This window comes from Labrus mixtus, chromosome 20 (assembly GCF_963584025.1).
Source record: "Labrus mixtus chromosome 20, fLabMix1.1, whole genome shotgun sequence".
NCBI classification, from domain to species: domain Eukaryota; kingdom Metazoa; phylum Chordata; class Actinopteri; order Labriformes; family Labridae; genus Labrus; species Labrus mixtus.
Window position 1 is genome coordinate 15,438,864 of NC_083631.1, and position 27,834 is coordinate 15,466,697.

Here is a 27,834-nt window from a genome sequence, read left to right on the forward strand (position 1 = left end):
GCTAGAGCTTTTTATTTAAATGTATCCGTATTTTTTTGTATATTTACTTAATACAAAACAAATCTATGAATGAATGTCTTTTTAAGTTTGTCAGCAAAAATTACAATTTTGCAGCAGGTACCTTAAATGAATAAATTAAATATATTCCCTTCTAATGTGATAATTATGCTTTAACATATATAATAACTTCACGCAGCATTTTCACACATATAGCCGTCCATTATCTATACCGCTTTTCCTGTTTGGGTTTGTGAGGGGCTGGAGCCGATCCAAGCTTTCATTGGACGGGAGGCGGGGATCACCCTGTCAATCACAGGGCTGACATATAGAGACAGACAGCCACACTGACATTCACCAAATAACCTAACGAGCATGTCTTTGGACTGTAGGAGGAATAGAGATCCTGTGCACAGGGAGAACATGCATACAGAAAGGCTCCTGACCGACAAAGATATGAACCAGAAACTTCCTCGCTGTGAGGCAAGAGCGCTAACCATGCAGCCTTCATGTACATATAAATAACAATATTTTGTGTTCATGAATCCATTGTTAAGTCTAAAAGTTCTTAGCTTTAGTTTGATTTCAGCTTCAGGACAACTGTTGTGTTCCTTTTTTAAAAGATTTTTCTTTCTTCTATATTTGCACAGAGACCACAGATCGTTTTTATTTTTAATTAACCTTACTATCCAAACTGATTTGGATATTTTTAGGTTATTTTAAGGTGGATTGAAAAGCTATCACCACCTGATCCATTGGGGACTTCAGCAAGTTTGGACATATCATTAAAAAAAAGAAAAAAAAGTGACACATTTGGCATGCTTTTGATTTCACTTTAATTGTATGAAATCTTGTGTGTCTGCATGTCCAGGGCATGTTTGTGTGTTCTGTTCACTTCTTTGTATACGTTGAGTCTTGACAGTCCAGACACCCCGGCACAAAGACAGACTGGAAACACCCTCAATTAACATGAGAATAAAGGGTCAGGGTGGGTGTTTGTGTGTAGAAGGGGGGTTACTGATCATTAAAAAAAAAATGCTGTGTGTCCACTGCATGAGCTGCATGTAGGCAGACAAAGAGGGAGAAGCCTCTCCAGAGCTGGAGTTGGACTGCCATAACATCAGCTTAGTTCTGCCGAGCTCAGGGGGAAGGGGGGGAGGGGAACACTCCATCGGAGGCAGCCTATCAGATCCAATTAGAAACCACAACATTACAGAGTGGAATCCAGCCAAAATGAAAGGAGAGAAGCTGTTGCTGTCGCTTGGGAACCATCTTTTCATGCCTCTATTATCATCACAGTGGAGTTTTAGCGCCAATAGTTTTTGCTGATGGCTAAATTCCTGCATATCTAAAAAAAAAAACAAAAAAAAAAAACAGGATGATTTTTCAAACATTAAAACATTACAATAAAAAAAAGTTATACAGCTTGAAGAGTTGAAACATTTTTTCCAAGTTGCCACTCCATTCTCTTAGCTGGAGAAGAACTACAAGTTAAATGTGCGTATCTGTTGGGTAAATTTGCACAAACAGAATGTTCAAACTGGATCAATACAGTTGTTGTTTTTTTTCACATTTGGCATTCTGAAATTTTTTGATAACTAGTGTACAAGATAAAGATAAACTTTATTGATCCCCCATGGGGGAAAGTTTTTTGTTACAACAGCTTAAGCAAAAACAGGAAACAGGAATATAATTATTAAAAATAACAAGAAGTTAAAATTCAAACATATTTACATCAGTTAAATAAAGGGAGAAAAAAAATACAATAATACAAGGTATGTACACTTCCACTTGTGGAAAGAGTTATTGTTATTAAAAACACACAGTGTGTAGCATTATTGTTATGAGTGGTGAGTACAGCAGTATATTAGTGGTGGTACAGCAGAACAAGCTCTAAACAACAGGGGTTATCAGTGTACAAGTTATGTTTCCAGTCGCATGGCGACTGGTCCACTAGTCACTCCTTCTGTTTTTTGTCCAATCAAAAATGATCATCAATATCTAAATGTTAACAGTCAAATTTAAAAAAGCAATTGATGCCTTTTAATAGCTGACTTGTCTATAACTTTATCTGTTCTTTGGCCCTACCTAGCAAACAGCTGCGGCTCAGTTAGCCAAGAGATGCACATGCCACCACTTAATTAAGAGATGTGAATAGAGATGATGGACCCGGTGCTTATTACTCATGTAGAGTCATTTGATCAATAGTTAGTTTAAAAGCAATAATTGTATAATTGTTGCAGCTTTAATTGCACTGTGACCTGAATTTATAGATAATATACAAGAGATGCATAAACTAGGGCAAAATGGAAAACCTCAGCCCTTCTTTTAGCAGTCTTCCTGCACTGATGCTGAGCCCAGTGAGAGAGGGAGAGAGCACCAGAGATGAAGAGGGAGGAGGGTGGTTAGGGGAGGGGCTGTTATAGACAGAGAGAGAGAGAGAGAGAGAGAGAGAGAGAGAGAGAGAGAGAGAGGAGAAAGAGGCGGACACTCAGCGGCAGCAGGTTTTTGAGAGCAGCAGCCCAAAGGAGGAGGAGGAGGAGGAAGAAAGGAGAAGGAGGAGGAGGAAAAGAAGGAATCAGAGCGAGAGGAACCGTGTGGCTGCAGTCAGGAGGGACACAAACACAGAGAGACAGGAAAAGGAGGAAATACTGACAAGAGAAGGTGAGAAAAAAGCTAATTTCTGTCACCGTTTGTCTCTTTCAGCCTCAATCAAGGAATCTGGATGCTCTGCGATCCAGTTTTCCTTTTTCTTCCTCCGTCTGCCAGCTGACAACACGCTGTATGAGCAGAGAGCGGAGCGCCGTAGCACTGCAGAGTGATGCAGAGAGATGGAGGAGGGAGAGAGAAGAAGGAGGGAGGGAGGAATGGAGGGCCGGCATTATGCTGTACAGACATGAGGAAGTAAGAGCAGAGAGAGGAAGAGGAGGGGAAACAGGAGAGAAAAAACATCTGCCTGTGCTCTGTTGTGTGTCAGCGTGTGTGTGTCATCTGAGTGAAGGAGTGTCTCAGCTGTCAGCATCAGTAGTTTCCCTCCATGTTGGAGATGATATAAGTTTCTGTTTGACCACACCCTCCAGATAACATGACGGGTCCTTTTGTGTGAAGGGTGTGAGTCCGGGCAAATTTGTGTTTGTGCGTGTGTGAAAAGCATGTTGGACGCTGGCCAAACATGCTTAGTGTTGCCTCCCATTACTGTCACTAGGCACTGGATTCGCTGGTGTGTGTGTGAGTTGCTGTTCATTCTCAGGGAGGTGAGCCAAGATGCTCCATCATGTTCTGACCAAGATGTTGTCAGCCTCAGCGGTGTGTGTGTGTGTGTGTGTGTGTGTGTGTGTGTGTGTGTGTGTGTGTGTTTATATGCCTGTGTTGTGTCAGTACATACAGTACACATGATGCTGTAGTAACACAAGGCTGCAGTGCTCAATAGTCAACCAGCCTTCTGCTTCTGGCGTTACTCCATGATTCAAATTTTGGTACAGAAGTAAAATTCGGAGCCATATTGTGAAATCACACAGCGCAGAATGATACAGTTTGGTTTTTTTCCTGTTCTGAGACGCAGCCTGTTTACAACAGCTTTCATGAGCATTCGCTGTTTGCAGCGTCTCCATGCCAAGGCATTTTCACAGCATCACGGACAATACATTTTTTTTATTAACAGCTGTTGTGTATGAGAGGGTCTGTGTGATGATCCCCTTACCCTCACATGCATCACCATATCCACTCCAGATGGCACATTATGTGTTGAAACGTATTTAGATATTTACACGCAGGGCCAAATGTGGCAGCAACATTGAGAAAAAAAAAACAGCAGCATGTCCCCAAAAAACCCAACAACAGCATGTGTTGACATTTAAGTGATGAAGTGTTCTAGTGTCTGGGATAAGAGGAGGAAGCCAGGTGATGATCTTTGAATGTATTGATATTTAAAAGTGATGATGCAGCCTAGCTCCAGGACCAAGCAGTAACTGTGGAATAGTTGTGCAGAAAATGTTTTGATTTTTTTTTTCCAGCCGTACCCTTACATGTACAGCAAAAATAAAATACACTGATTTTAAAAAAACATTACACTATAGAAGAGGAAATACAACAAAATATAAACACAGTAACACAGTTATATTATTTCAAACACATATTTAAGATGCAACAAACCATTAAGAAAAAGTACAGCTATGTTTTTGTTCAGCACTTAAAGCTCCTGTAAGGAACTTTTTGATTTGTGTTGATTTGAATGTCCTCTGTGGACAAATCGATGCCTCTTATCGTTTTGCTGTTTTTTTCCTGAACATGTGTTAGTACAGTTTTTTTCTTTTACAATCAGTGTCATCTTGTTTTTAACACTCAAATGAGTCACTCATCAAGAATTGTTCCTGTGGAAAATGTAAAAAAGTTGTTACTAATTTTGACACTTACTCTGTGGCAGCAGTATCATACATTAAAAATAACTATATTGATAGAGTCAGTGTTTGTGCTGATATTCACATTTGATTTTGTAGCTTATGAAGAGGCATCATTATTCATTTCAGTCTGTTTCATAACCAGCTAAAAACTCCATACAGGAGCTTTAACTTTGTCTGCAGCGACAGCGAAACACAACTCTTTACCCACAAGAAGCAGGACCATTATCATTGCATCAGTTTCAACATGTTAAATATTTTAACCATTAATCTTGACTTAGAGATCTTGCATAAAAATGTGGAATCAGTTTGCTTGGGATCAGATTTTTGTCTGGGAAGTGTTCTGGTTTTCCTTTGTTATCAGAGTAGTATCATTCAGGAAAAAAAAAAAAACATGCGGAGAACAAAAGAAGTGGAACACAATACCATGTAATGCAATTCTGGACCCTTAGCGGTCAACTAATGATCATTTAGCTTTGTTCAATGTCTTTAAATATACATGTGCATGCATGTGCAGCTAACGATCTGCTCTTCGAGGGTCTGTCTCCATTCCAACTCCATTCTAGCTTCTCTAGTTGCAGTCAGACTGTTGGCTTTACCTGAAGCCCTGAAAAAAAGTTGTTCGTCCATCTGACGACAGCGTTGGCTTTAGAGATTGTTGTAACCCTGACGATGAAGTAGAGCAGTCATTGAATACCATATCAGGTCTTTCTGGAATCATACAATGGATTTCTTTTTCATATTTGACCGAATTGTAAGTAACTCACACGTGAGTTGCTGTGCTTGTTTGCTTGTTGAAATATTTACAATAATCCAATGATGTATAATGAAATGATCATTGGTGTATAGCTTTTGTAACCCTGCTCAGTTCCAGCATGGTAGGGACTGCTCTGTAGAATCTTAGAAGCTCTTACTGCTGAGCTTTTCCTGGATGAAGCATCAAAGCGACTCTGAAGCCCGGTGAAACCCTTGTGAGTGTGAGGGCCAATCGCTGTACTGCTGAACCTGCTGAACCTGCTGACGTCACAGCACCTCCAGGGCCGCTTTCTAAAAGCAGGAGGATAAAGAAGTTCTCCATGAGCTCCTTAAAGTGCAACAAAGAGAAAAATAAATCAGGAACATACAGAATGAATAAAAACAAAAGTGGAGGAAGAAAAGAGAGGAGGATGAAATAAGAGGGAACAGCACGATGTTTCAGTTTGTCGGTTTGTGTTCTGTGGGCAAAAACAACTTATCCATTTCTGAATGAGTGTCCCAAGTGTGGATGAGCAACACTGAGAAACAAATGCAGTGTTATTTTGATTTGCAAGTCGTTGCTATAAGACAGGATTATGTATTTCATGCAGTAACCGTGCAATAGTCACAGCTGATCCGTCTGAGTTTTAGCTAAATGTGTCTGGTTGAGAGTTATGTGACGGAGGCTGTTATGTGATCAGCTGACTTCTGTGACCTCACTGGAGCTCCAGCATGTTTGTGCGATCTGCAGCTAAGCTCTTAACTAGATTTGAACTGAAAATGTCATATTTGCCGGGATGAAATGCAGAGTGTGTGATGTCTGAGTCTATTTCTGGATCAGTGACGTGTGGTGGTTTGATGTTCATTGTACAGTTTTTAAGGTTATAAAGCGCTGATCTGCTGTTTCTGAAGGCACAGGCTTGAACCTGAACGTATTAAATATAAAGAATATGGTGATATAAATATGAACAATAAGCATCAGTAAATCCTTCAGTAAACTGAAATGACGACGATTTGCCATTGAATTTCTTTCAAAATGATTACAGCAGCACCAGGGAACTGTGATTGTAGAATAAATAACAAAATAAATTCATAGTTACCACACACAAAAAAAAAAAACATTTGGGGATTCACTAAATATTTAATCTGTTAGCAAACACAACTGTAGCTCTGGCTAGAGTTTGATATGTTGAAAGTTAACATAAACCAACAGTCCAATCACCAAAACAATGGCAAGCAAATACTTTAAACTGAATCTGTTATGAAAAATATTTGAAGTGAGTTCATTTCTCTTTTTTTTTAGAATGAATTGTGATTACTAATATTAAAAATCCATAGAGATACTTATAAACCAGAACTACAACATTAACACGTACAGTCAGGAGTGTTATGATGGAAGCAGCTAGCTTTTAGCAGTTAGCCTCCAACAAAAAGAGAAACAGAGAAGTCTGGGAGGTGTAGGACTTTGTCTCTTCGAACTTGTAGTCTTCAGCTCCAACTGCAGTTTATCAGACTTTACTTTGCTCCCTCTGAAAAAGGTTTTTATCTTTTTATGTTTTTTTACATACTGCAGTTGCTGTTAAAAATAAGTAGGCTATATTTCAATAGAGTTATATTAATCATCAGATTTTCTCATATATGTCTGCAGAGTTTTGGCATTCAGCTAGAGCCAAAAAACAGCATGTAAACATACCTGCATGAGTCACTCTGTTTTATGCAGGGGGAATCTTTACCCCTCATGTGCGACTGCAAACTGTCAGGGACATAAAGATATAATTTTCTCATTAATGTATTTGTCTATCAGTTCTATCAGTCAGAAGATGGGGGATCGGAGACGAAAGGAAACTTTTAATTCCGAGAAGATTCTAGCATAAAGTACAGAATGAAGCACTTTCTCATTTCAAGAAATGCTGTATTCATAATTATTTATATCTTCTTTTCTCTGAGTGAAATATACGGAGGTTAGTGAAAACAGACTGTTGTGTGTTGATTCTCCTGACAGAACAAAAAAAGAAGTGCTTCCTCCTCCTCCTCCTCCTCCTCTCTTCTTCATCTTCTCCTCGTCCCTCTCTCCGTCTCTGTAATATCCTCTCTGTACATTATTCATGAGCTTGTCTGTCTATCTGTCTCTGCTGAGGTTAATCATATAATGATTATGTACCATCAAAGATCAAGGACACTTTTCAGAAATGCTTCACGAAGAGTAAGACAATAGCAGAATGTTAATACTGAGACATCAAAATCATGTGCTGTTGGTTTTCTCATTAGCAAGCTTGCACTGATACAAATGATGCAGGTAACAATACTGTACCTGTGTGTTATATTCAGAGCTGTAATTTATTTATTCTGTGTCTTTAAGTAACTGGTTTAGATTTTAAGACAATCGGACATCTGAAACTGATGTGAAGTGAAAGGTTTTTTCGACAGCATTAGTTTTTGCATTTTGCTCTCTCTGCTTATTCAGTAACTCTTCACTTGCTTCTCTACATATTTATGTCAACATAAAACATTTTTACAATCAGGAGCTCAGGATTGAGAGTATATTTAATAGACATAATAGTATGCCTTTGTTGAAAACTAGATTCTTATTGTCCAGTTGTTGGTTATCTTTGCAACAATGACCTGCTTCCTTTACATTTCGACTTACATAGAGAAAATTCATTTTTTTCTCATATGACAAGTTTTAACATTTAAAGTAAACACCCTCCTATCATGAATGAAGTGTAGATATCCATGATAAACTTCTCCTAGTCAGAACTGTATTCTACATATTAAAAAATGTAATTTAAGACACTAACAATGACATTCTACTATCCACGATTGTAATTTCAGATTCCCCAAGGTCATCTGGCCAAGAACAAATGAACTCACTGTTTGGGCTTCCCATTTCAGATCAGGGTCATTCTTGTGTGATAAATGTGTATCTTAGCCTCACTGTCAACCTTTCACACTTTCTACACCGGGCACTAATCATCACAGGAGCATCTTTAATCAAACACTGAAAGTAAAGAATACGCTAGAAAGCAGCAGGTTTCCACATGGAATGACCTTGAAACACTTAATTACGTATTTAATTGAAGAAGCGCTACGTGTCTCTGCAAGGTAACACAACACAAAGAGATGCATCTCCGTGGCAGGCTTCCATCAGGTGTTAGATACGGTGACATGTACTGAATACATCTCTTATAAAGCTTATGTTTATTGACACATATAAAGCAGAGAAGCTCTACACTGCCAGAGAGGTTAAGTAAACGTGTCTCTGCCTCTTAACAGTCAGAATATTAACCTTGATGTTCCTCCAGCGTAGAAGCTTAATAATTTTTTTATTTTTTTTATAATGTGAGGCAGTGAAAAGTGAACTTTAACAACCCTGTAGCATCTTTGAATTTTCCCATACAGTACTCAACATTAATGTAAAACCAAACTAGTAGGGATGTTTCATATGACTGACTGAATGTGAATGTGAATAGTCTTACAGTATAGCAGCTTTGTCTTGTTTTGGCTCTGTGACATCAGCTTGCTGTTTGCCACAGACCATAGCTGTCATGATTTGGTCTGTTTTAGTTTTGTATTTCAGAGTTTAGATTTCTTTATCTTGTTTCAGTTTTCATTCTTCCCTGGTGCTCGTTTCCCTTGTGTGTTAATGTTTCCTAGTGCTGATGGTTTCCTAGTTTAATCTTTAGTGTTTCCTGTTTTATTTCATAATCTGTGATCCTAGTGTTTCTCTATGTTCTAGTGTGTCTTGATGTTACATTCTTGAGTTTCTCTGTCTTCAATGTTTCATGATTTATTTTGTAGTTGTCCTCAGTGTTTCTTGTCTTGTGTTTATTCCTGCCTCTGTGTGTTTTCCCTCCAGTGTTGATTGCCCTCATTGTCTTCACCTGTGTCTTGTTGGTCTCACCTGTGTCTGATTACCCCATGTCTGTTCAGTCTCTGTGCTTCTTCCCCTCTGTGTCTGATCATTGTTGTTTGTCAGTTGTCGGCTGTCAGAGTTTCTCAGTGTTAGTTGTTTTTGTGATTCCTCGTGACTCCCAGTGTTTTTCCTATCTTGTTTTTTGAAGACAGTAAGTTTTGTTTTGCCTTTTTGTTTAAATAAATAATTTTGGTTAGTATCTACAATTGGGTCCAACTCTTGTTTTCCAACCGTTCTGTGAAAATGGGCATGATATGATGGAGTCTGGTTGTTTTTGTAATTGACTCATGTTTTCATTGGGGAGGAAGTATGGAGAATATTGAGTGGAGTGACAGGGTTATTGATCAGTGGGGGCTGCACTAATCCACTTGTCTATACATTTTAGCTGTCTGCAGCCTTGAATCAATCATGCAGAGTTCCACTTATGAGTACGGATATTCTCAAAGGTGATGTAAATACGAGAAAAATCTCTTCTTAACGTGTTTCTTAGCCAACTATGGAGGTCCCAAATAATCCATGAATAGTTTTCAAGAACATATGAACATGGATAGAGTACCTTGAAATTGTGTTGCCCATTTATCACTGGATACATAACTTGGTATTCTCCAAACTTTTTCACTGGCAGCATCATTTAAACCACAACTGGTCTGACTCTGATCTTTTCAAGACTTTATAAAAGATGTGAATGTTGCCTTTGGTTTCAAAAGAGAAGATACCGTATAACAGAAGTGCCTTACACCTGCAGTCTTTCTAATGACCAGTAGGGGGTGATTCCACTGGTGCCAAGAGAAGTCCTATCGTATGAAGTCAGATGGGAAAATGCTCCAACATCTCCCCTGATATACTACCTAAACATATGCGTAGACATATCCCCAATAGATTCATCGTGTCAATAGCTAGTTTGAATGTTGAACGATGTAAAAGTTGTTTTATTGGGTAGCGCAGATAAGACCAATTTACATCATAGTTGCATGTAGAATGATATACATGCTGCAAATTAATGAGCTGTCAGGTATATAAAATCTGTGTTATATAGTGCCTTAGTTAAAACATACTGGTTTGTTTATCTCCCTCCCCTGCACTCATACAAACCATCCCACAGCTCAGAGAACGTAGTGAGACTCTATGTGATTTATAGGACCAGCAGTGGCTGTTTATTTTACTACTACATCTTTATAATGTGAGCAGTTGATGTATACACACCCACACACTCACAGATGAAGGAACTGCACTCTTAGATTGGAAATGCAGCTTTGATTTAAAGCATGAAGCCTAAAGGAGGATATAGCCTATTGCTATAAAATGTACTACACATGGGTCTAACTCCAGATGCCTTTACGTCAGTAGTACATGCTCACTTAAACAGATTGTGCTATTTGTGATAGATAGTCATGACTAGATTAATGGCAGAATTTAAAAGCAACAGCCAGCATCTGAATTGAAATGTTTTTTATTTATTTCTCTCGCAGGCTTCTTCCCCCCTCACCTCACTGACCCATGAAAGAGGCCATGCCGGTCCTCACAGCAGGAGCAGGTCAGATGCCTAACACATACTGTCCAGACAGCATGAAGCTCGCTGTGCTCCATCTGCTCATGTTCAATTTAAACCTGGTTTCCTTCTTCCTACCTCTCTTGTTCAGGGCTGCATGAGACGCTGGCCCTGCTGACCTCTCAGCTGCGGCCAGATGCCAATCACAAAGAGGACATGGTCTTCCTCAAAGACGTCTTCAGTGAGAGGAGCCTGGGATACCTCATGAAGGTGAGGTTGTTACTACTGCAGGATTTGATGTGATTATTTACATGTGGAAATGTCAACATGTGCTCATACCTAAATGAGTGAATGCAAAGCTTGTCCATGACTACAGTACCACAATGACAGTATACGTCTATACAGGTGTACCAGACAAGTGTGTCATGCCTTCATATACCTTAACTCACTGAAAATGAAACATTAGTAAAACATTTCTGACAATGAATCAAATAAGTAATACAATTTCTTACTCCCTACGAACCAATTTACTTATTTTACTTTTTTTATTTTTCAGTTGCATCCATCACACATTGCCATTTATAAAAAACATCTTTCTATTCTTTATTTTTCACTGCACCTTCATTCCACAACACAGCATAATAAACTAAAGCAGCCTTGACAAAAAAAGAATGATACAATTCTAGCTTCAGTCAATAATAATATAAATACCAAAGATAAATATTACAAATCAATCAAACTGCATTGAAAGGCACAGCTCTCAGCTTTCCCACACACAAATCATCCTACAAGAGATTCCAGGCTGCAGGAGCAGCGTTCCTGAAACTCCTTTTCCCCATTTCAACACGTGGACAAGTAATAACAAAACGTTTTGTGACTGGGCCGCAGAGCGAACACTGTGGTTTCCAACACTTTTCACATGAATACAGTTTCACAAGTAGGGAACCTGGTGAGGTATTGCCTTATAAATAAGGACATGCCAATGATTCTGTCTATGCATAGACAATGCAGGTCAGCTAACTCAATCATACAATGTACAATGAGTCTGGACCCTAACATTTGTTATGAATCTCAACGCACCATGGTACACAATATCATACTATTTTAGGCACTAAGGCATGCATTATATAAAAAAAATCCCTGCAATCATTAAGGGAAAGTAGCATTAACAAGTTGTTTTTTTTGCAGCCAAAGAAAAACCAGACAGACTTCTGAAATAAAAACCCAGCCATAACTTTAGTTTTTCTTACTGTTAAAAGCTAAACTTATTTATCTTCAGCTCTAACTGCAGAACTACATGACGTCATAAGGGAGAAGAAAGCTTTTGCTTACGCGCCTGAACAAATCCTTCTGGTTGTTTGGCTTTTTCACTTCACTGACCTCCCTACACTTCTTTTCACTCTATCATATCTCACTTCTGATACTGCCAATAGAGGGAATATTGGTCATAATTAGTTTATTGCGTGAATTATCAATTTCTAAGATTAACTCATGTGTGCAAGGACTGTCTGAATAGAAAGATTTGTTAAATTAATTTCCTCTTAATGTGCTCTCAGAAAAGTTCCAATAAAGGGGAAGAGTGTATATTTAGATTTTTTAATCCTGAGAAGTCCTGAAAATGTACTCAGTTTTTCTATTAAACTGGCCTATAGTCAGCTTACTGTAAGCAACAACGATTTGTACTGGTTAATTAGCTGCACATCTTAAAAACAGAACATTTCAGTGAAATTGGGAGAAAGCTCACACAGAAGCCCATATCTCTGGAAGGATTTTAAACGTTTAATTCTAGCATCTTTATGACTGACTACACTCTGTGTTTGCGCCTTTATAGTTTAAAAGAGGCACATGCATCTTGACCAACAATAGATGGCAGTAGTGCACATAGAAACATGGTAAGGCAGGGAAGAAGAAAAAGCTGCTGACCAGCAAAAATGGATGTAAACAATGCAGTGTTTAAACTGTTATCTCGAAAAATGTCAAGGAAACGTGTTAAGTATGAGACGGGCATTTCTTTGTTTGACCTCGTGGATTTGAGGAGTCACACTTTAGGTTTAGATAACTTATGTATGTTGACAAGACAAACTCCTGAGGCCGGCTTTAACCTTCAGTTTTTAAAAATCTGTATGAAAACCCTCTCACCTCTGTTTGTGTTACAGATCCACGAGAAGTTGAGACAGTACGAGAGACAGAGTCCAACACCCGTCCTTCACAGTGCCTCTTCTCTGGCAGACGATGTAAGTTCATCACACACACACACACACACACACACACACACACACACACACACACACACACACACACACACACACACACACACACACACACACACACACACACACACACACACACACCCACGCGCGCGCCCTAAATTACCTTTCCACTCGGGCCCAGCAGCCAGTCACAGTGAGTTAGCTCTGACAGAGAAGCGTTGCAGGTATGAAAAGTGAATTTTAATGTTGTCAGAGTGCTGACTCATCCTGATTCTCATTTAATGAAACTCCATCTCCTGCTGCTCTCACCAGTAAGCAGCGGTGAGGGGGAAACTGCTGACCTTTCCTGCTCGCCACTTATCTCCCCCCGTGTGCACGTCTGTGTATCTGTCTGTGTTCATTCTACAGTAAACCACCGCAAGCATTACTGGCAAACACATGCACAGGTTCACTTCAGGTCAGGACTCACGGTTCAGGTATGTTTTTATGTGCAGGTGGCGGAGGAGCTGCAGGGTGGACCAATGAGCTCAGAGGAGAAGGAGCTGCTGCACCTGCTGACGTCACCACATCTCAAGGTAAACACACTTCTGCGTTTAATCCTAGAATTAGAACCAGAAGAAGCACATCTGATGTTTTTATTTAACCGGACATCAGATTCTGACCTGGTTGTCTCTTTTTTCCGGTTCGCATCAGGCCGTTCTCTCCGTGCACGACACTGTGGCTCAGAAGAACTTTGACCCCGTGCTGCCGCCTCTGCCAGACGACTTAGAGGATGAGCTGGAGGAAGAGTCAGTGAAGATCGTCCGACTGGTGAAGAACAAGGAGCCTCTGGTGAGCTGTGAAAGAATAGCATTAGAGAATAATAGCGCCTGCAGGAGAGGAGGGACTGAAATTCTTCTTCTTTTCTCCTAATGATCCTCTATTTTTCCTCCAGGGAGCCACCATCAGGCGGGATGAAGCTACCGGGGCTGTGATTGTGGCTCGGATCATGAGAGGAGGTGCAGCTGATCGCAGTGGTAAGTACTGCATTTACTAATTCTGTCTCTGTTTATACAAGTCTTGTCACATCATTGGACTGCGAGGGGGGAATCGGTCTTAAACACCCAAACATTGCTAGTTAGTGCTTTGCAAGTAAGACTGTGCGCAGCAGTTTGCTTACAAATCTTTTCTTTGCTCATTCCTTTCCTAAGAACCTAGTATTTATTTACAGCTGAGAGAACTAAGCAGCCTGTTGCAACACAACCACAATAGTAGTCATTTTAGCTTAAGTCCTGCCTCTGATAAGATAAATAAACAATCATAGTTTGGGATTTTGATGTGAGAACAAACACCTAGCTGAGGGAGTGTCACCCACCTGGAGGAGGGGTTACTTCCCTTTGTGATGTCATGAAGAGAAAATGTCCTGTTTGAGCACACATTTGAATACCTGTTACTGACCCTGGATAAGGTAAATAGACAATTATAGTTTGGGATTTTGAGGTGGCACCTGGGGTGGCCAATCAGATTTCAAGGGGGGCCCCATGCCGCCCCCGACCCCTCTGGGCGGGCCCCTGGTGTTATTACCAGAGTAGGAAAAAAGTGTGCCTCAAAATTCTGCCAAAACAAGCCTTCCATAAAAAATACTTTATGCGTAAACATTCCTCGGGTTTCAAAATGATTCAAATATTACATTTTGAAATGTTAACTCTGTAGACATACTTTCTCGAAAAAACTCATTTCTAAATGTTCCTCTTTGTCCGCCTCCCCCAAGAGATTTTTTTGTGTCATCAAAAGTAATCTTAGTCATGCTTTTTATTATTATTTTATCTTTAGCTTAATAAACAGTATATTTAAAAAAAAAAAAAAGAAGAAGTTAACTCTAGAAAGAATACTAGCCAAAGAAATATCAGCAACATTACAATCTTAACCTCCAGAACACCATGATTGAGTTTAACTAATTCATCTTTGATGCATTATTCAAGTTAGGTCTCTGATTAATAGACTGTCGTTTAGTATTATGAACAATTTTTTCATCAGGTTCTCATCATTGTTTTTCGCTGTTTCCTTTGTCTTTAAATGCTAAAAGCAGTTTGTGTGCTTGATGTCCAACACCAAACAGTAGACTAGCAGACTTAAACACCTCCACACCTTGAAATCATCACAAACTTTATTCAGAACCACTGATGCTGAAGCTAACTTTGAGGAAATTCTGCAATGAATTCATAAAATAAATAAAAACTCTATAAGATAACATGCAAACAGAGAAATGTTCCTGCTTGGTTGACAATCAGAATATTTAATTTACATATCAGAGAGACCAGGATGCCGAAGCAGGCTCCTGTGTGCTCATGAAAAGAAAAAAAATGAATATATGTATGTTTGCATGGATAAAAGAATCAAAGTGTGATTCTGACAGAGAGATGAAAGCCACAGTGGGAGAGAGAAAGGTGCAGCAGGAGGGGAAATACGAGAGGGATACTGTGGTTGTTGTTAAAACTCTAAGCTCTCCACCCCAGAGAGTCAATTAAACGTTGGTCACTACAATTGAAATGTCAGCCATGTCCAGGTGTGTGTGTGATTTAGTAGAAACATGAATGCTGGGATAGTAAACCAATCAATGTCCGCTTCCATTAATAATTTATAGCTCCCTCCGTTTTCTTGCCGCGTCATGTGATGAAAAAAATGAAAAATGAGACAGAAGCCGCAGAGACGTTCCACACTGAGCCTCAGGCCTCTTTGTGTGTTGGCTGACTGTATACATTAAACTGTATGTGTGTGATTGCACAACAGTGTGTCTGCTTTGTGCGTCTCTCTCCTGAGGGAGAAAGTCTATTGATCTCATTTCCTCTCCGCGTTTGATTTCATTGTTGTGGCTGCAGCTGAACAGATCACAGCAGAGGATATCTGTGGTCCTGATACTGATGCTGTGACTGATTAAGCCCGAAGAAGCCAAGAAGATCAATCAAGATACTTTGATTAGAATCTAGGTTCTTGCCTTCTTATATATCATTCCTCCCTTTTTCTTTAGGTTTGGTCCATGTAGGAGATGAACTCAGGGAGGTCAACGGAGTCTCCGTGATCCACAAGAGACCTGATGAGATCAGTCAGCTGCTGGTAAGAAAGAGAATTATTACACTAAAAAACATTTTAGTAACATGTCTAATTATTTCTAATGAACCATGACTTTCAGTTCAAATCCTACCTTCAATCTCTCTTTGTAAATGAACTGAGTGTATGAAAACATTTGTGCTGAAGGGGTGAAAAAGTAAAAGTGATGTAAGTTCATAGTTTAGTTTCCTTTTAAGAGTTTTTTGTTGTGTAGCCTTTTGATTGCACTTAAAAGCATTTTTTAATAAAAACAAATGAACAACTACAAAAATACAAGCAAGCTAACTTATATGTTCTTGAAAAAAATATTTATATTTAAATGCGGACTCCTTTTTTCCACCTTATATATTTCATTTAATTAAAACGGAGTATAATGGTAGTGCATTAAAGTTAAATCCACCTAAAATCCTCCGCGGGATACCTTTTAAGCTTTAAGCAGATTAAGTTCTTGTCTGTAATTGAAGGCTGTGCTCACAGTCTTCTCTTCCAAACTTCCTCTGTCTGTGTCTGATCTAGTCCCAGTCCCAGGGCTCCATCACTCTGAAGATAATCCCTGCCATTAAAGAAGAGGACCGCCTGAAGGAGAGCAAGGTGAGACCAGGTATCAGAAACTGAGCGTGCTCAAAACACTGAGCACTTGAAGGAAAGAAATGGAAACCATTGAAGGTCTTCTTCCTCTTGCAGTCCAGATGAATTATTTTTCTAAAGATGGGAACCACGGATTCAGGTATGAGTTCTTTTGTCATCCTTTTGTCTTCCTTTTTGTTGTTGATTCCAGGTGTACATGAGAGCTTTGTTTGACTACATCCCGCTGGAAGATAAAGCGACACCTTGCCAAGAAGCAGGACTCCCCTTCAAACGGGGAGACATCCTGCAGGTTGTAACCCAGGACGACCACACGTGGTGGCAGGCCAAGCGTGTAGGCGACAGCAACCTCCGAGCCGGACTCGTGCCCTCCAAACTGTTCCAGGAGAGGTGAGAGCATCGAGGATGAGACGGGTTTCCCCACGTCAGTCGTCTGTTCACCTACACAGCACTGATATTTATTTGGTCAGACATTTATAATCCGTTAAATCCACATTCATGTGTTCCACTTTGATGGGTCAAATATGATTAGATGGCGCATCAAAGCAGCATGACAAACATTTTAAACACAGCCTTGAATAGGCTGATACTGTTTGTGTCATAATCCATCAGTAAGATGATCTCAGTAGGCTGGGAGATCCCTGCCAAACACACAGCGTCTGTAGGATTAAAAACCACAGCTTAAACACAGACAGACTCTTTGATCAGAAGGCCGTCAGAGCTCTGAGGAGTCTGAAATGGTAAAGTTTATCTAGAAGAGAGATTTAACCACCATTGTCCAAACGACGGCAATGAACAATTCAATTAAATATTTTTGCAAAAAATATTAGAAAATAAATTTAAATCAACCACAAATGTATGAAAAAATGACTTTGCCTCAAAGAGATGTATAACATTCCTAAATAGACAGCAAAAATGTAAAATACAAGAAAAACCACACGGCAGACTACAAAGAAAAAATAATGAGACAAAAAGAGACTTGTAACCACCAATACGGGACAAAAAAAAATCTCAGCAAAGAGATAAATAATGACCACAAAGAGACATAAAAGGATCACGGAGAGACACAGAGACTCACATCAGCTTCATTAAGAGCGCAGTACTACTGCAAGGGGACGCAAAACTAGCACAACAGGACCACTATAAAACAAAAATTCATCACAAATGTAGAGAGAGAAACAACAACCACAAAGAGACCAAGAGACATACGCCGACCACAAACGGATAATGACTGTGAGAAAGATTAAAAAAAATAACAGAGACAAAAGAAAACCAGAGAGGGACGGCTACCAACAACAAAGAGACACAAACATACTGAACTTAAAAAATATATTACCCAGAAGGATTTTAAAGAATAACACACAAAGACAAAAGATAGCCACAAAGAGTCAGTTAGAGCACGCATAGATATAAACAACCACAACCATACAATAAATAAAATGCAATAACCCCTAAGAGACGGAGAACAACCACAAAACCAGGACATAAGGACTGCATTGTTAATGTGGGTGTCTTGCTCTAATGCAGGGTAGGGGGCCGATTGAATTAAAGCACCCTGGGGCCATGATGTGTTAAAGTGTTGTATGTTCTTCTCTCTGTACTGTACTGTAATCTTTTCTGCCACCTCTCTACAAATCTCTCGTCACCTTTGGCTCTCTGTGGTTTTGTCACCTGATGATTCTCTCCTTGCTTCCATCCTCTTCTGCTTTTTTGTTCTGCGGCACACTCCTCTCCAGGCGACTGGCTTACAGGATGAAAATGGGCACGCTCCCGAATCCTAAATCGCCTAAAAAGCCTGTCTGTAAGTTTCTGCTTCCCAGGATTCCTCTGCATTTTCAGCATTATCTCATCTATTACGAACCTGCAGCATTCCTCTCTATCAGCTCTCCTTTCTCTAAAACACTCGGTCACTGTCATTACAGGACAATAATATCTCTGCTGGATAAATGCAGCCATGTTTCCGTTGACATTTATTGACCTTATTCTGCTGGTAATTGGCATTCTCAGAGGCATTAGTATTCATTGTCCGTCCTTGGCATGCTGCTATGTAGACATGCTTTTAAAAGGCATGAGAGGGAGATGGAGGGCACAGAGACAGAGGGAGAGTGATATGAATTAATCTCTTTCATGTTTTAGTCCATCTGTCCAGTGTTCTTGGCTTAAGCAGATCCAGAGAGCACTGCAGCAAAGCCTCAACAATACATTCTGCTTCTCACTTTCTCACTCCATGCCATAGAGGCGACGTGTAAACATGACAGGTAAAGCAGTAATGTGAGTGGCAGCTCTTAAGCTGCATGTGATCTGATTAGGTCTGAGCCACGGGTACACAACAAGAGCTTAGCAATATGGCAGCTAGCAGCAGCTAGCCTGCCTCCCTGGGGGGACTCCTCCCTCACTCTGCCTCCTCCACTCTCCTGCAGCTCTCTGATTAATTCCTCTTAAATCCCAGCAGGGGCACTTTCAAAGTGGATCCACGCCCACTTGTCTTGTCTTTGATGTCCCAACGAAATCTTTCAATTAAACATCCACAATCCTCGTTTCATATATGTCCAAATTTCATTCGTTTTCTCTTCTAATCTTAGCTGAATTCAACCTGCTCTAATGTTCTGACACTGTGTTTTTGTCCCAAACTGCATCAGCTGACCAAGGATGTGATAAAGGTGGGTACATGTGCAACAGCAAATTTATTATTATTTATTTAAAGCTTGCAGACACACACACACACACACACACACACACACACACACACACACACACACTTACAATGGAAAGCTGCTACAAGTCCTAAATGTGTATAAGGGTGTGTTTGTGTGCGATTGAGATGTGCGTATGGAACATTTACTTCCTCCAGCTTTATTACTCCTTTCCTGAAGAAGATTTCTTTCCCTAGCCTTTGTGTGTTTTTCTCTGTGTGTGTGTGTGTGTGTGTGTGTGTGTGTGTGTGTGTGTGTGTGTGTGTGTGTGTGTGTGTGTGTGTGCGTGCGTGTGTGTTGCACCAGGTGATGTGCAGGCAGCATAGCATCCCCGGAGACTTAAGCCCAGCCAAGCAGGGGTTGTCAAGATAACAATAGCTTTCCTTTTTTTCCGCTCTTTTGCTATTGCTCACTCCCTGTTATCTTTTGTTCTGCTTTCCCTACTCATCTTCACTCTGCTGCACTTCAAGTTGCAGTTTTGTGATTTTTGTCTTACTCACTGTGCTCTTAGAGATGTTTTCTCTCTTTTATTTGTCATTAATTTTAAGTCAGTACATCATGAATTAGAAGTGATGAAAATCACAGAATTTAACACCGTGAATTTGAGGTTTTCGAGGAGGCCAGGCTCGTTTACATGCGAGAGTGTGTGTGTGTGTGTGGGTGTTTGTTTGTGTGTTTGTGGGAGGGTCACAGGGTATCCTCTCACAGCTGGCCCCTTTCCAGATGGAGAGCCACCTTTTCTCCTGTGTTCGCCTCCTCTTCCTCCTCTTCTCTATCCTACTGTCAAATCTTTGGTTATTGGCCATTGCCTCTGACAGAGCTCCTTCATTGTCTCTTGGCTGAACTCACCTCCTGCCGTCTGCCTGCCTGCTGCCTGTTGTCCACCCTGCCTGCCCTCTCTAGCGCCAGTTGCCCGCCCCCCCCTCTCCCACCCTTCTTTAACTCTTCCAACTCCTCGACTCCTTAACTCTTCCAGGTGTTTTACCCTGTGCTTACCCCCTCTTTTCCCTGCTTGCCTCCCTACAGAGGACTGTGACTGTGAGGGCTATTTCAATGGACAGTACATAGGTGAGAGCGTGCACATCTTTCTCCACCTCCTTCTCCCTCTCTGCTCTTTGCCTGCTGCAGTCTGGCTGTGCGCTGGTTCCCCCTCCCCCGGCTGCTTTTTGGGGGCCTGGGGTCAGATCGACCGCTTGTAGGGTCGAACCTTTGGGGTCAGGGGTTGAGGGATAAAAGAAAGGTTACCAGTGGTCAAGATATGGGGTCAAAGACGATGACAGGGGAGGAAGACCGATGATGGTACGTTGACAAAAAAGAAGGGAGTGCAGATGTTGAAAATAAAGCTGTTACAAGTGTTTGTATCAAATGTGAAAGAAGTATAGTCTAGTAACAGGTTTTATGAATTCTGATCCAGGTGGAGGGAGTACATTATTCCACTTTAACCTCAACCCCTCTCCAGTTTTCACCTGACCACCCTTCACTGGCCGTTCTGCAGCCTTAACCTGACCCATATTTCCTCCCCCACATCCTGTGAGCTGCTGGAGTGATGGTCAGCACCTCCTCACTGTAGCACTAAGTACAAAATATGAAAAGGTTTTGTGCTTCCTGTCATGCACTCTGCTTGGAGCTGTCAGCCCTCCACATCCCTCTCTTTGGATCTTCCTAAGCCTTCCTCCCTCCCCTTCTGTCCTGCATCTAAATATCTGCCCCTGCTGCTGTGCTGTGGTCAGTGCACTGCTTCCTCCTTTTTCCCCCAAAACACACCCTCCTCGTCCCCCCAACTCCCACCCCTCCCGAAGGCCCTGCTGCGTTGGACGCATTGCACACTCAACCAGGCACGTTTGCTGCTCGTTTCACCCTGTGTGGAGGTGTGAGGCTTGGGTTGTGTGATGCTCTAACGCCAGTTATAGTCTCTCCTAAGTGTAAAGCAGTGGCGCCCTCCTGTGGCCAGGTGTTTTCCTGGGAATTTTATTCAGGTACAGTGTCCCGGCTCATTACCTCAGGTACACACCACTGACGGGGGGATGTAGGCAGTCCTGGCTGTGGGATAACCCGGACCTGCAGTTACTCTGTGCTGCTGACGCGGTGTTTCTCAGGGCCAGGCTGTCCTGCGTGTCCTGTCAAAGCACTGTAGCCTTGTTAAGAGCTGCATGCCTTGTGTGGACCATGGTGTCTGAAAATTATGTCTAGTAAGGAACACTTCAGTCTATTTTAGACTGCTAAAATAAAAGTGATTTTAGGTCTGCTTCATTCTCAGAATTCCGGAATTTTTTCACACCGCATGTTAATTCAACTTCAGTTGAAGCATGACGTCTGATTGGCTCAGCAAACATTTCCCACTATCAAGTTTTTACACCTCAGATAAGATTGAGAAAATTTCAACGACATGCACTATTTACTCAGGTTTTTTAATGCATGATTACAGATTGACAACTGCACTTTTCAATTTCTTTAAATGTAAAAAAGATTATATCTGCATCTTGGTATTAAAGTTGTTATCTCATGCAAAAATAATTGAATAACTCATGACATCTGACCCAAAACCTCTCTCTTTTCTGTTCCTTTTCCCTGCCATTGCTTGCATCCCTTCAGCTGGTTTACGGAGAAGTTTCCGGATGAGTCGGAAGGACAGGCAAGGATCCTCTGGGGAGGGCTCTGATCCTGGAGACCCGGACTTTCAGACATATGAAGAGGTGACCCGATACCAGCAGAGGCCCAATGAGAGGCCTCGACTTGTGGTTCTTATCGGTGAGACTGAGCCACCGAAAGGCACACATTTTCTCATATGATGATAGTGACATCTAGTGGAGCAAAGTGTGTATTGAAATTTATCTTACTGCTTTTTGAGATGAACTATTTCTTTCACCCTTGCACAGGTTCTCTTGGAGCACGAATAAATGAGCTCAAACAGCGGGTGATCGCTGAAAATCCTCATCGTTTTGCAGTGGCTGTACCACGTAAGTTATCCAACATTTACCCAATCTTTAATAAAAAATGAATGAACATTATACTAAACATACAAGATGCTATTTTTATGTTCCCACAGATACCACCAGGCCTAAGAAGCCTCATGAGAAGGAGGGTGTGGAGTACCATTTTGTCACTAAACAGCAATTTGATGTAGACGCTTTAAACAACAAGTATGTTTACACTGAAACTGTGCTGCTTGTGTGTAAACTTACATGATTCCTTTCAAGCTCAAAGTCTTCTTTTTCTGCCCAGGTTTATTGAGCATGGGGAATACAAGGAGAACCAGTATGGCACAAGTATAGAGGCTATCCGCTCTGTGCAGGCCAAGAACAAGATGTGTGTAGTGGACGTTCAGCCTGAGGTACGGCTCTTGTTACAAGTGTAATGTTTGATTTGCATCTAACTGTATCTCAACATGTCAGGAGTTACAGATCCTGCAGGCAGCAGCAGTTTCCTCGCGTAGGAGACGAGAGCCGACAGTCACATCAGATCTGCATCACTGTTGGCTTTCTGCCATCATGTCCGGTATTTGAACTCTTGGTCTTCTGTTGCATGTAAATCTTCTTCCATCACTGCAGGCCCTGAAGAGGCTGCGGACAGCAGAGTTCAAACCCTACGTCATCTTTGTCAAACCTCGTGTTCCTGAGAGCAGACGTCGGCGCAGTGCTGCCACTTCTCCAGGAGGGGGCGATCATGGCCGCATTACAGTGAGTCCTTGGCACTATTAGAAGAGTCCTAATTCAAAGGCTTAGAAAGCTTCTTTAGCCCAAATGTGAAATAATCATCACTAATCATCAAGCAAATAATATATAATATTTATCAGAGGGATTCGTCTCCTTTTTTACTTGAAAATCTAAATGAAATTATTTCAAATGCTCTGGAAAATAGGCACTTTGACACTTTTGTCACACACATATTTTGTCACGTGATTGCCAGAGAGTAGGGGAGTAATGCACTTTGGTTTTTCAGTTTTTGGTATTTACATTCTGTTTAATACTGTTTGGGTTTTTTTATAATGAAAATTAGCCTACAAATTAAAATCACAGTGACTGAGAAGAATGAGGGCACATGGCAAATCAGAAAAACTTTATTAATCCAAGAGGGAAATTCAGGCTAGTAATCCAAACTATTGCTTACTTTAAATTAGCAGTTTATAACCACTGGACTATTTCCAAATCCACCCTCTTGTACAAACATAGTTCTGGCTACAAATGTCCAGGCTTTGAGATAGAAAACAGTGCATAGTGTCACAGCTACAGTAAACACTAAATTAGTTGTTCCTTTAAAATGAAATTTATTTTGACTTTTGCAACAGGATGAAGATCTGCAGGAGATGCGACAGTCTGCCGTTCAGATCGATCAGCAGTATGGACACCTGGTGGACCGGGTCCTAATCAAAGAGGATTCTGCCAGTGCCTGTGCAGAACTAAGGGGGATCTTGGAAAGGCTGGAACGAGAGTCTTTCTGGGTTCCTGTCAGCTGGGTGCGGACCTAAACTCACATCCCCTTCCTGCAAGAACTTCACAGCCAACCCACCCTGATCCTGCACCTGTCCAGAGCTCCCCTCCTCCTCCCCAAAGGCTTAGAGGGGCAGCCTGGGAGTCTGCTGAGCTCTCTCTGTGTGAATGATGCAGGGCTGCTCAGACAGCGATAAAGGGAGGCACCAAAGGGAGAGGATGATGTCATAGAGGACATCACCGTCTGGGGTGTTGGAGCGGGTCGATCACCGCCATTTAAACACCCAAAAATCCCAGTTTTGTTCTCACTTTCTAGAGTTTTAACAATCCGGGTTTGGTTAAATTTATTAATTGACTTTAAAGACAAGAGACTGATGAAGGTTGGTGTTAAGAAAATTATTTATTCCTTATGCTGTCACTCTTTTTAGATGAGTGTGTCAGGTTTGGTTACCCACTCAAAGGACTTCTCAGTCAATCAGCTTTATTGTGACTCTTTTTGGAGTACCTTCAGTAGCATGTTTTACTTAACTTAATGCCAATCTCAGAATGCTTCCTGTTCCTGCATCCTGTACAGCATAAGACCATCAAACACTCTCCAGAACAGGACTAGTTGATAAATACAGTAACATGAATGCATTTGAAACAATTCTTTTTTTTTTTTGCTTAACATCTGACAGAAACACAATGGAATGTGAGAACTTTATTTTCTACAGAACTGTTTGTTTTTAGGAAACGCATGATTATTAATCTCAGATGTAAATATTGTAAATGTTTACTTCTCTTGTGCCAACGAATGATCTCGTAGCACTTCAATGCCTGTTTACCGGTAATTCCCAGGAACCCACTTTCTGTTTGTGTGTAAAACAATAATTTGCACAAAGTATGTGTGAATGTATGTCACTGTGTATGTTCATACACCACCCGAAGAGTCCCATTCTACGTACAGGATTAGGTTTTTATGACAGTGTCCTTTCATATATCTGTAATTTTGACAGCAGAAGACGGGGAGGGTGCTGGATGTCTCTTTTCTTTGATAATCAGAGCTTCACTTTATTGATGTTTTGTAAAACCAGAAACACAAAGTTAAGATGGTACAAGTGATTATTATTAATGGGTCCCATGCTATAGTTTTAACAATTAGTCATTCTACAGAAAGTTAACAGTCAACTTTAGCAGAAGTTTTGATATTTGATCATTTCATTTATTCAGACAGCAAACAAACCAACATTCCCTTGTTTGAGCTGCTCAGCTGTGACTTTTTTCCATCTTGTCTTTAGTGTGGTTAAACTGAAGCCTGGTTTAAAGTCAAACTGACTTCACAATGTTTAGAGCTCATGGGAAGAGTTTTTAACTGGTTATGAAACACTTCATTTAATACTCTATGAACCATAAGAGACAAGAATGATTATTTGTACACGTAGTCAGATTCAATTATGGATTGCATGCTGCAGAAACTATGACTATATTTTTACATTTTCCACAGCAAAGATTCTCAGAGTGAGTGATATATTTGACTGTTTCACGAAAGCATGATGAGACTTTTTATTAGAAACATTACAAACACTTGTAAAGGACAAAATTAGTAAATAGATCATTCAATCTATCAAGCAACCTTAATTTGTAAAGAACAAATCACATTACAAAGTAACTTTTAGCAAAGTTACAGTGGCAAGGAAAAACTTGAGCAGAATCAGACCTCTGCTGAAACTGTGTTGAGATAAAAATCACTGCTTTGTCCAGAGGGCTCGCCAAAGCCAACCCAAAGTCAAAGTTCCTCACAAGAGCTTTAAGATTGTTTTAAATACCTTTGGAGACTTGTTCATTTCAGCCCTGTATCATTTAACACCTAGACAAAGTTGATATAAACTCATCAATACATGATTTTCAGTAGTAAATATTTCTGATTTCACTTCAGGCTGGTAGAAAAAAACACACTAATTTATCATAAAGGTACATTGAGTTGCTGTTCATCTTAATTAATTAATTTTCTCTCCCAACTGGTTGTGAAAACATCCCTCTGTGAATCATTTTTACTGAAAGTGATGAGGAAATAATCTCCCTTACCCCCCCTGTGTAAAGATTGATCCCAGGCCACACTATGAAGTAGCAGGGCCATGAAGTGTTCCAAAGTGTTTTTTGTTTTTTTTGTTACTGTTCCTACATCACAGCCACGAATACGTCATCTTCCAACGTTTGTCCTTATTCCTTTAAAGATAATATTCATACTAAGATGTTTACATAAAAGGAGAAGAAATATGTCACTAATATTCCAATATACATGAGGCCATATATATTCATATTAAAGAAAACCTAACTAAACACTCACTAGTTGATATCTCAAAGAGCTGATAAATGCTGATTTGGAATAAATCCCTAATGTGGTGATTTGAAATGTTTTATGCTGGTAACATGACCTGTATCAAATATGGAATAACTCTGTATTCTTGATAACATGGAGGATTCATGTGCAAGTAAAATGTATTGACTGCATCCTATATGTTCAAACAAAACATTTACATCTGTTGCAAAAAACATTTGCCAGCATATAAGCTCAGCTCGACATAAAGATCCATCAACTGACAGAACAGAATCGTACTGAAATCTCTTTAGGAAGGGATATTTTCCCAGCCAGTAAGAAGGAGAGAGATTCTTCCACCCACCCAGGAGCTCCTTTAAGATACATGTTGATTTAGGTATCTAATTACATCAGAGAAACCAGTGAGGACTTACAGGCTTTAGTCATAGGTTGACCTACAGTTTATGGCTTGAAAATTTCATTCCTGCTCTGGCATGTTCTAGAGAGAGAGAGAGAAAGAGAGAGGGTGTGATGAAATCATCTTTTTTTTTTAACACAAAGTTTCCGCTTCATGTGTCATTTGAACAAAAAGAAACCCTGAATGTTGAGTTTGTAAAGTGACATGTACAAAGTGCCATAATAAAGCTAGCTGAATCAAATGTTTGCTGCTGCATCAGACTGATTCTTCCCCTCCACGTTTCCCTTTAAGATGTTCATCCCTCCCGTGACAACCCGCAGCTTGCACCAGCACTATAATGTCAGAATGTTGAATGTGTGTGTTTACCTCCTCGCTGTTCTCAGCTTTAATGCTGTTCATTTAATGCATCTAAAAGTCTGGAAGGAGTCCACAAGAGCAGCCGTCCTCACACGTCGCGGCTCTATCAGTGTTGTTCTGCAGGCGGCGTGCTCTGGGGACAGATTATTGTCACAGTGCTAGATAAGTTCAAAACAAATCATAGGTCTGGGAAGAATTTAGATGCACTCGAGAAGTACCTGAAAGCCTTAGGTTAGAACAATGTCATTTCTTCGCTGAGGCGGTGGAGGAAACTTGTTATGAAAAAAAGTCAACGTTTAAAAAATATATATTTTAAAACTTTTCTAAACATGATGACAGTTCTAATGTAAGCAGCACTTTAAATTGTACAGTGTCTGTTAAGATTGGGAGGATTTCAACCACTTTATATATTATCAGGTTCTATTTAAAATTAATAGATCAAATCTTAAATAAGTAAAACGAATCAGTTTATAACAGCAAAATCAATCCATGGTAACATTTCGGATAATCCATTAACAATCATTTTAACAGTCTCACCATTAGAAGTAACTAATCCCGACATAAACACACACACACTGCTGTTGAGGAAGCAGCAGGAACAACTCAGGCTTAAGTATCTTTCCCAGGAACACATCAGACATGTGGCTGCAGGAGCTGGGGATGGAACTCCGACCTTCTGGTATGAAGACGACCGACTCTACCACTGATCCAAAAGTTTGCCTTAAAGATAATTAAAAATCTGTTGAGTTTCTTGGATCTCACAGCAATGGCATTTTGGAGAGATATCTGAAAGAAACTAAAAAAACACTTGTTTTAAAATCAACTTTTGAGTCTTTGAGATCAATCATAGGATATATTTCAGGAGATTATTCATAATTAAATTCTAATCAACCTGCTCTAAAATTGTATTTACTTCTTCTGACTTTCTTGTAGTAAACACCTTTTTGTATTAATTCCTCATTACCGTCCCCATTTAGTATCTGTAATTGAAAAAAGATAGGGAGCCCATTATTCTGAATGTGTAGCGCAGGTTTTGCTGTAAGTTTTGTTAGGGTTCATCATCAGCTCTCTTTCCCTCTCCCTCATATGCAATTACCTCTGCGAGCATCCTGAGACTCCTGAGACGGCAGCTGACAGAGCCAATTAAACTGGCTAACAATCATTCTAATTAGTGAAGCCGCTCCACTGAGGACATGAAACTATGTTAATGTAAAGGTGTGCTGAGGCTGC

General features: G+C 40.4%; 1 protein-coding gene across 4 annotated transcripts; it reads left to right on the forward strand.

Moving 5' to 3' along the window:
• Positions 1–2,475: 2,475 nt before the first annotated feature.
• mpp3a (MAGUK p55 scaffold protein 3a) lies at positions 2,476–26,488 on the forward strand. 4 transcript variants are annotated; one of them, XM_061027342.1, is made up of 21 exons: positions 2,476–2,661; positions 10,512–10,576; positions 10,683–10,801; positions 12,688–12,765; positions 13,236–13,316; positions 13,435–13,572; positions 13,676–13,757; positions 15,749–15,834; positions 16,345–16,419; positions 16,607–16,803; positions 18,150–18,214; positions 19,053–19,073; positions 20,133–20,174; positions 21,017–21,082; positions 21,699–21,854; positions 21,983–22,063; positions 22,153–22,246; positions 22,329–22,437; positions 22,655–22,783; positions 23,392–25,350; positions 25,425–26,488. In XM_061027342.1, the coding sequence occupies exons 2-20, from the start codon at positions 10,540–10,542 to the stop codon at positions 23,569–23,571; spliced, it is 1,836 nt and encodes a 611-aa protein (XP_060883325.1). In that variant the 5' UTR covers positions 2,476–2,661; positions 10,512–10,539; the 3' UTR covers positions 23,572–25,350; positions 25,425–26,488. The 4 variants fall into 4 exon arrangements, with proteins under 4 accessions (XP_060883325.1, XP_060883327.1, XP_060883326.1 ...); XM_061027344.1 differs by lacking the exon at positions 21,017–21,082; XM_061027343.1 differs by lacking the exon at positions 20,133–20,174.
• The last annotated feature ends 1,346 nt before the right edge of the window (positions 26,489–27,834 follow it).

What these genes read in the sequence shown, in the direction of transcription:
- mpp3a (XM_061027342.1), top strand. Translation starts at nt 10,540, where the DNA reads ATGAAAGAGGCCATGCCGGTCCTCACAGCAGGAGCAG. An exon ending in TCCAAACTGTTCCAGGAGAG is followed by an intron (nt 16,804 to 18,149) that starts GTGAGAGCATCG and finishes ACTCCTCTCCAG; the next exon opens with GCGACTGGCTTACAGGATGA. An exon ending in TTTTGCAGTGGCTGTACCAC is followed by an intron (nt 22,064 to 22,152) that starts GTAAGTTATCCA and finishes ATGTTCCCACAG; the next exon opens with ATACCACCAGGCCTAAGAAG.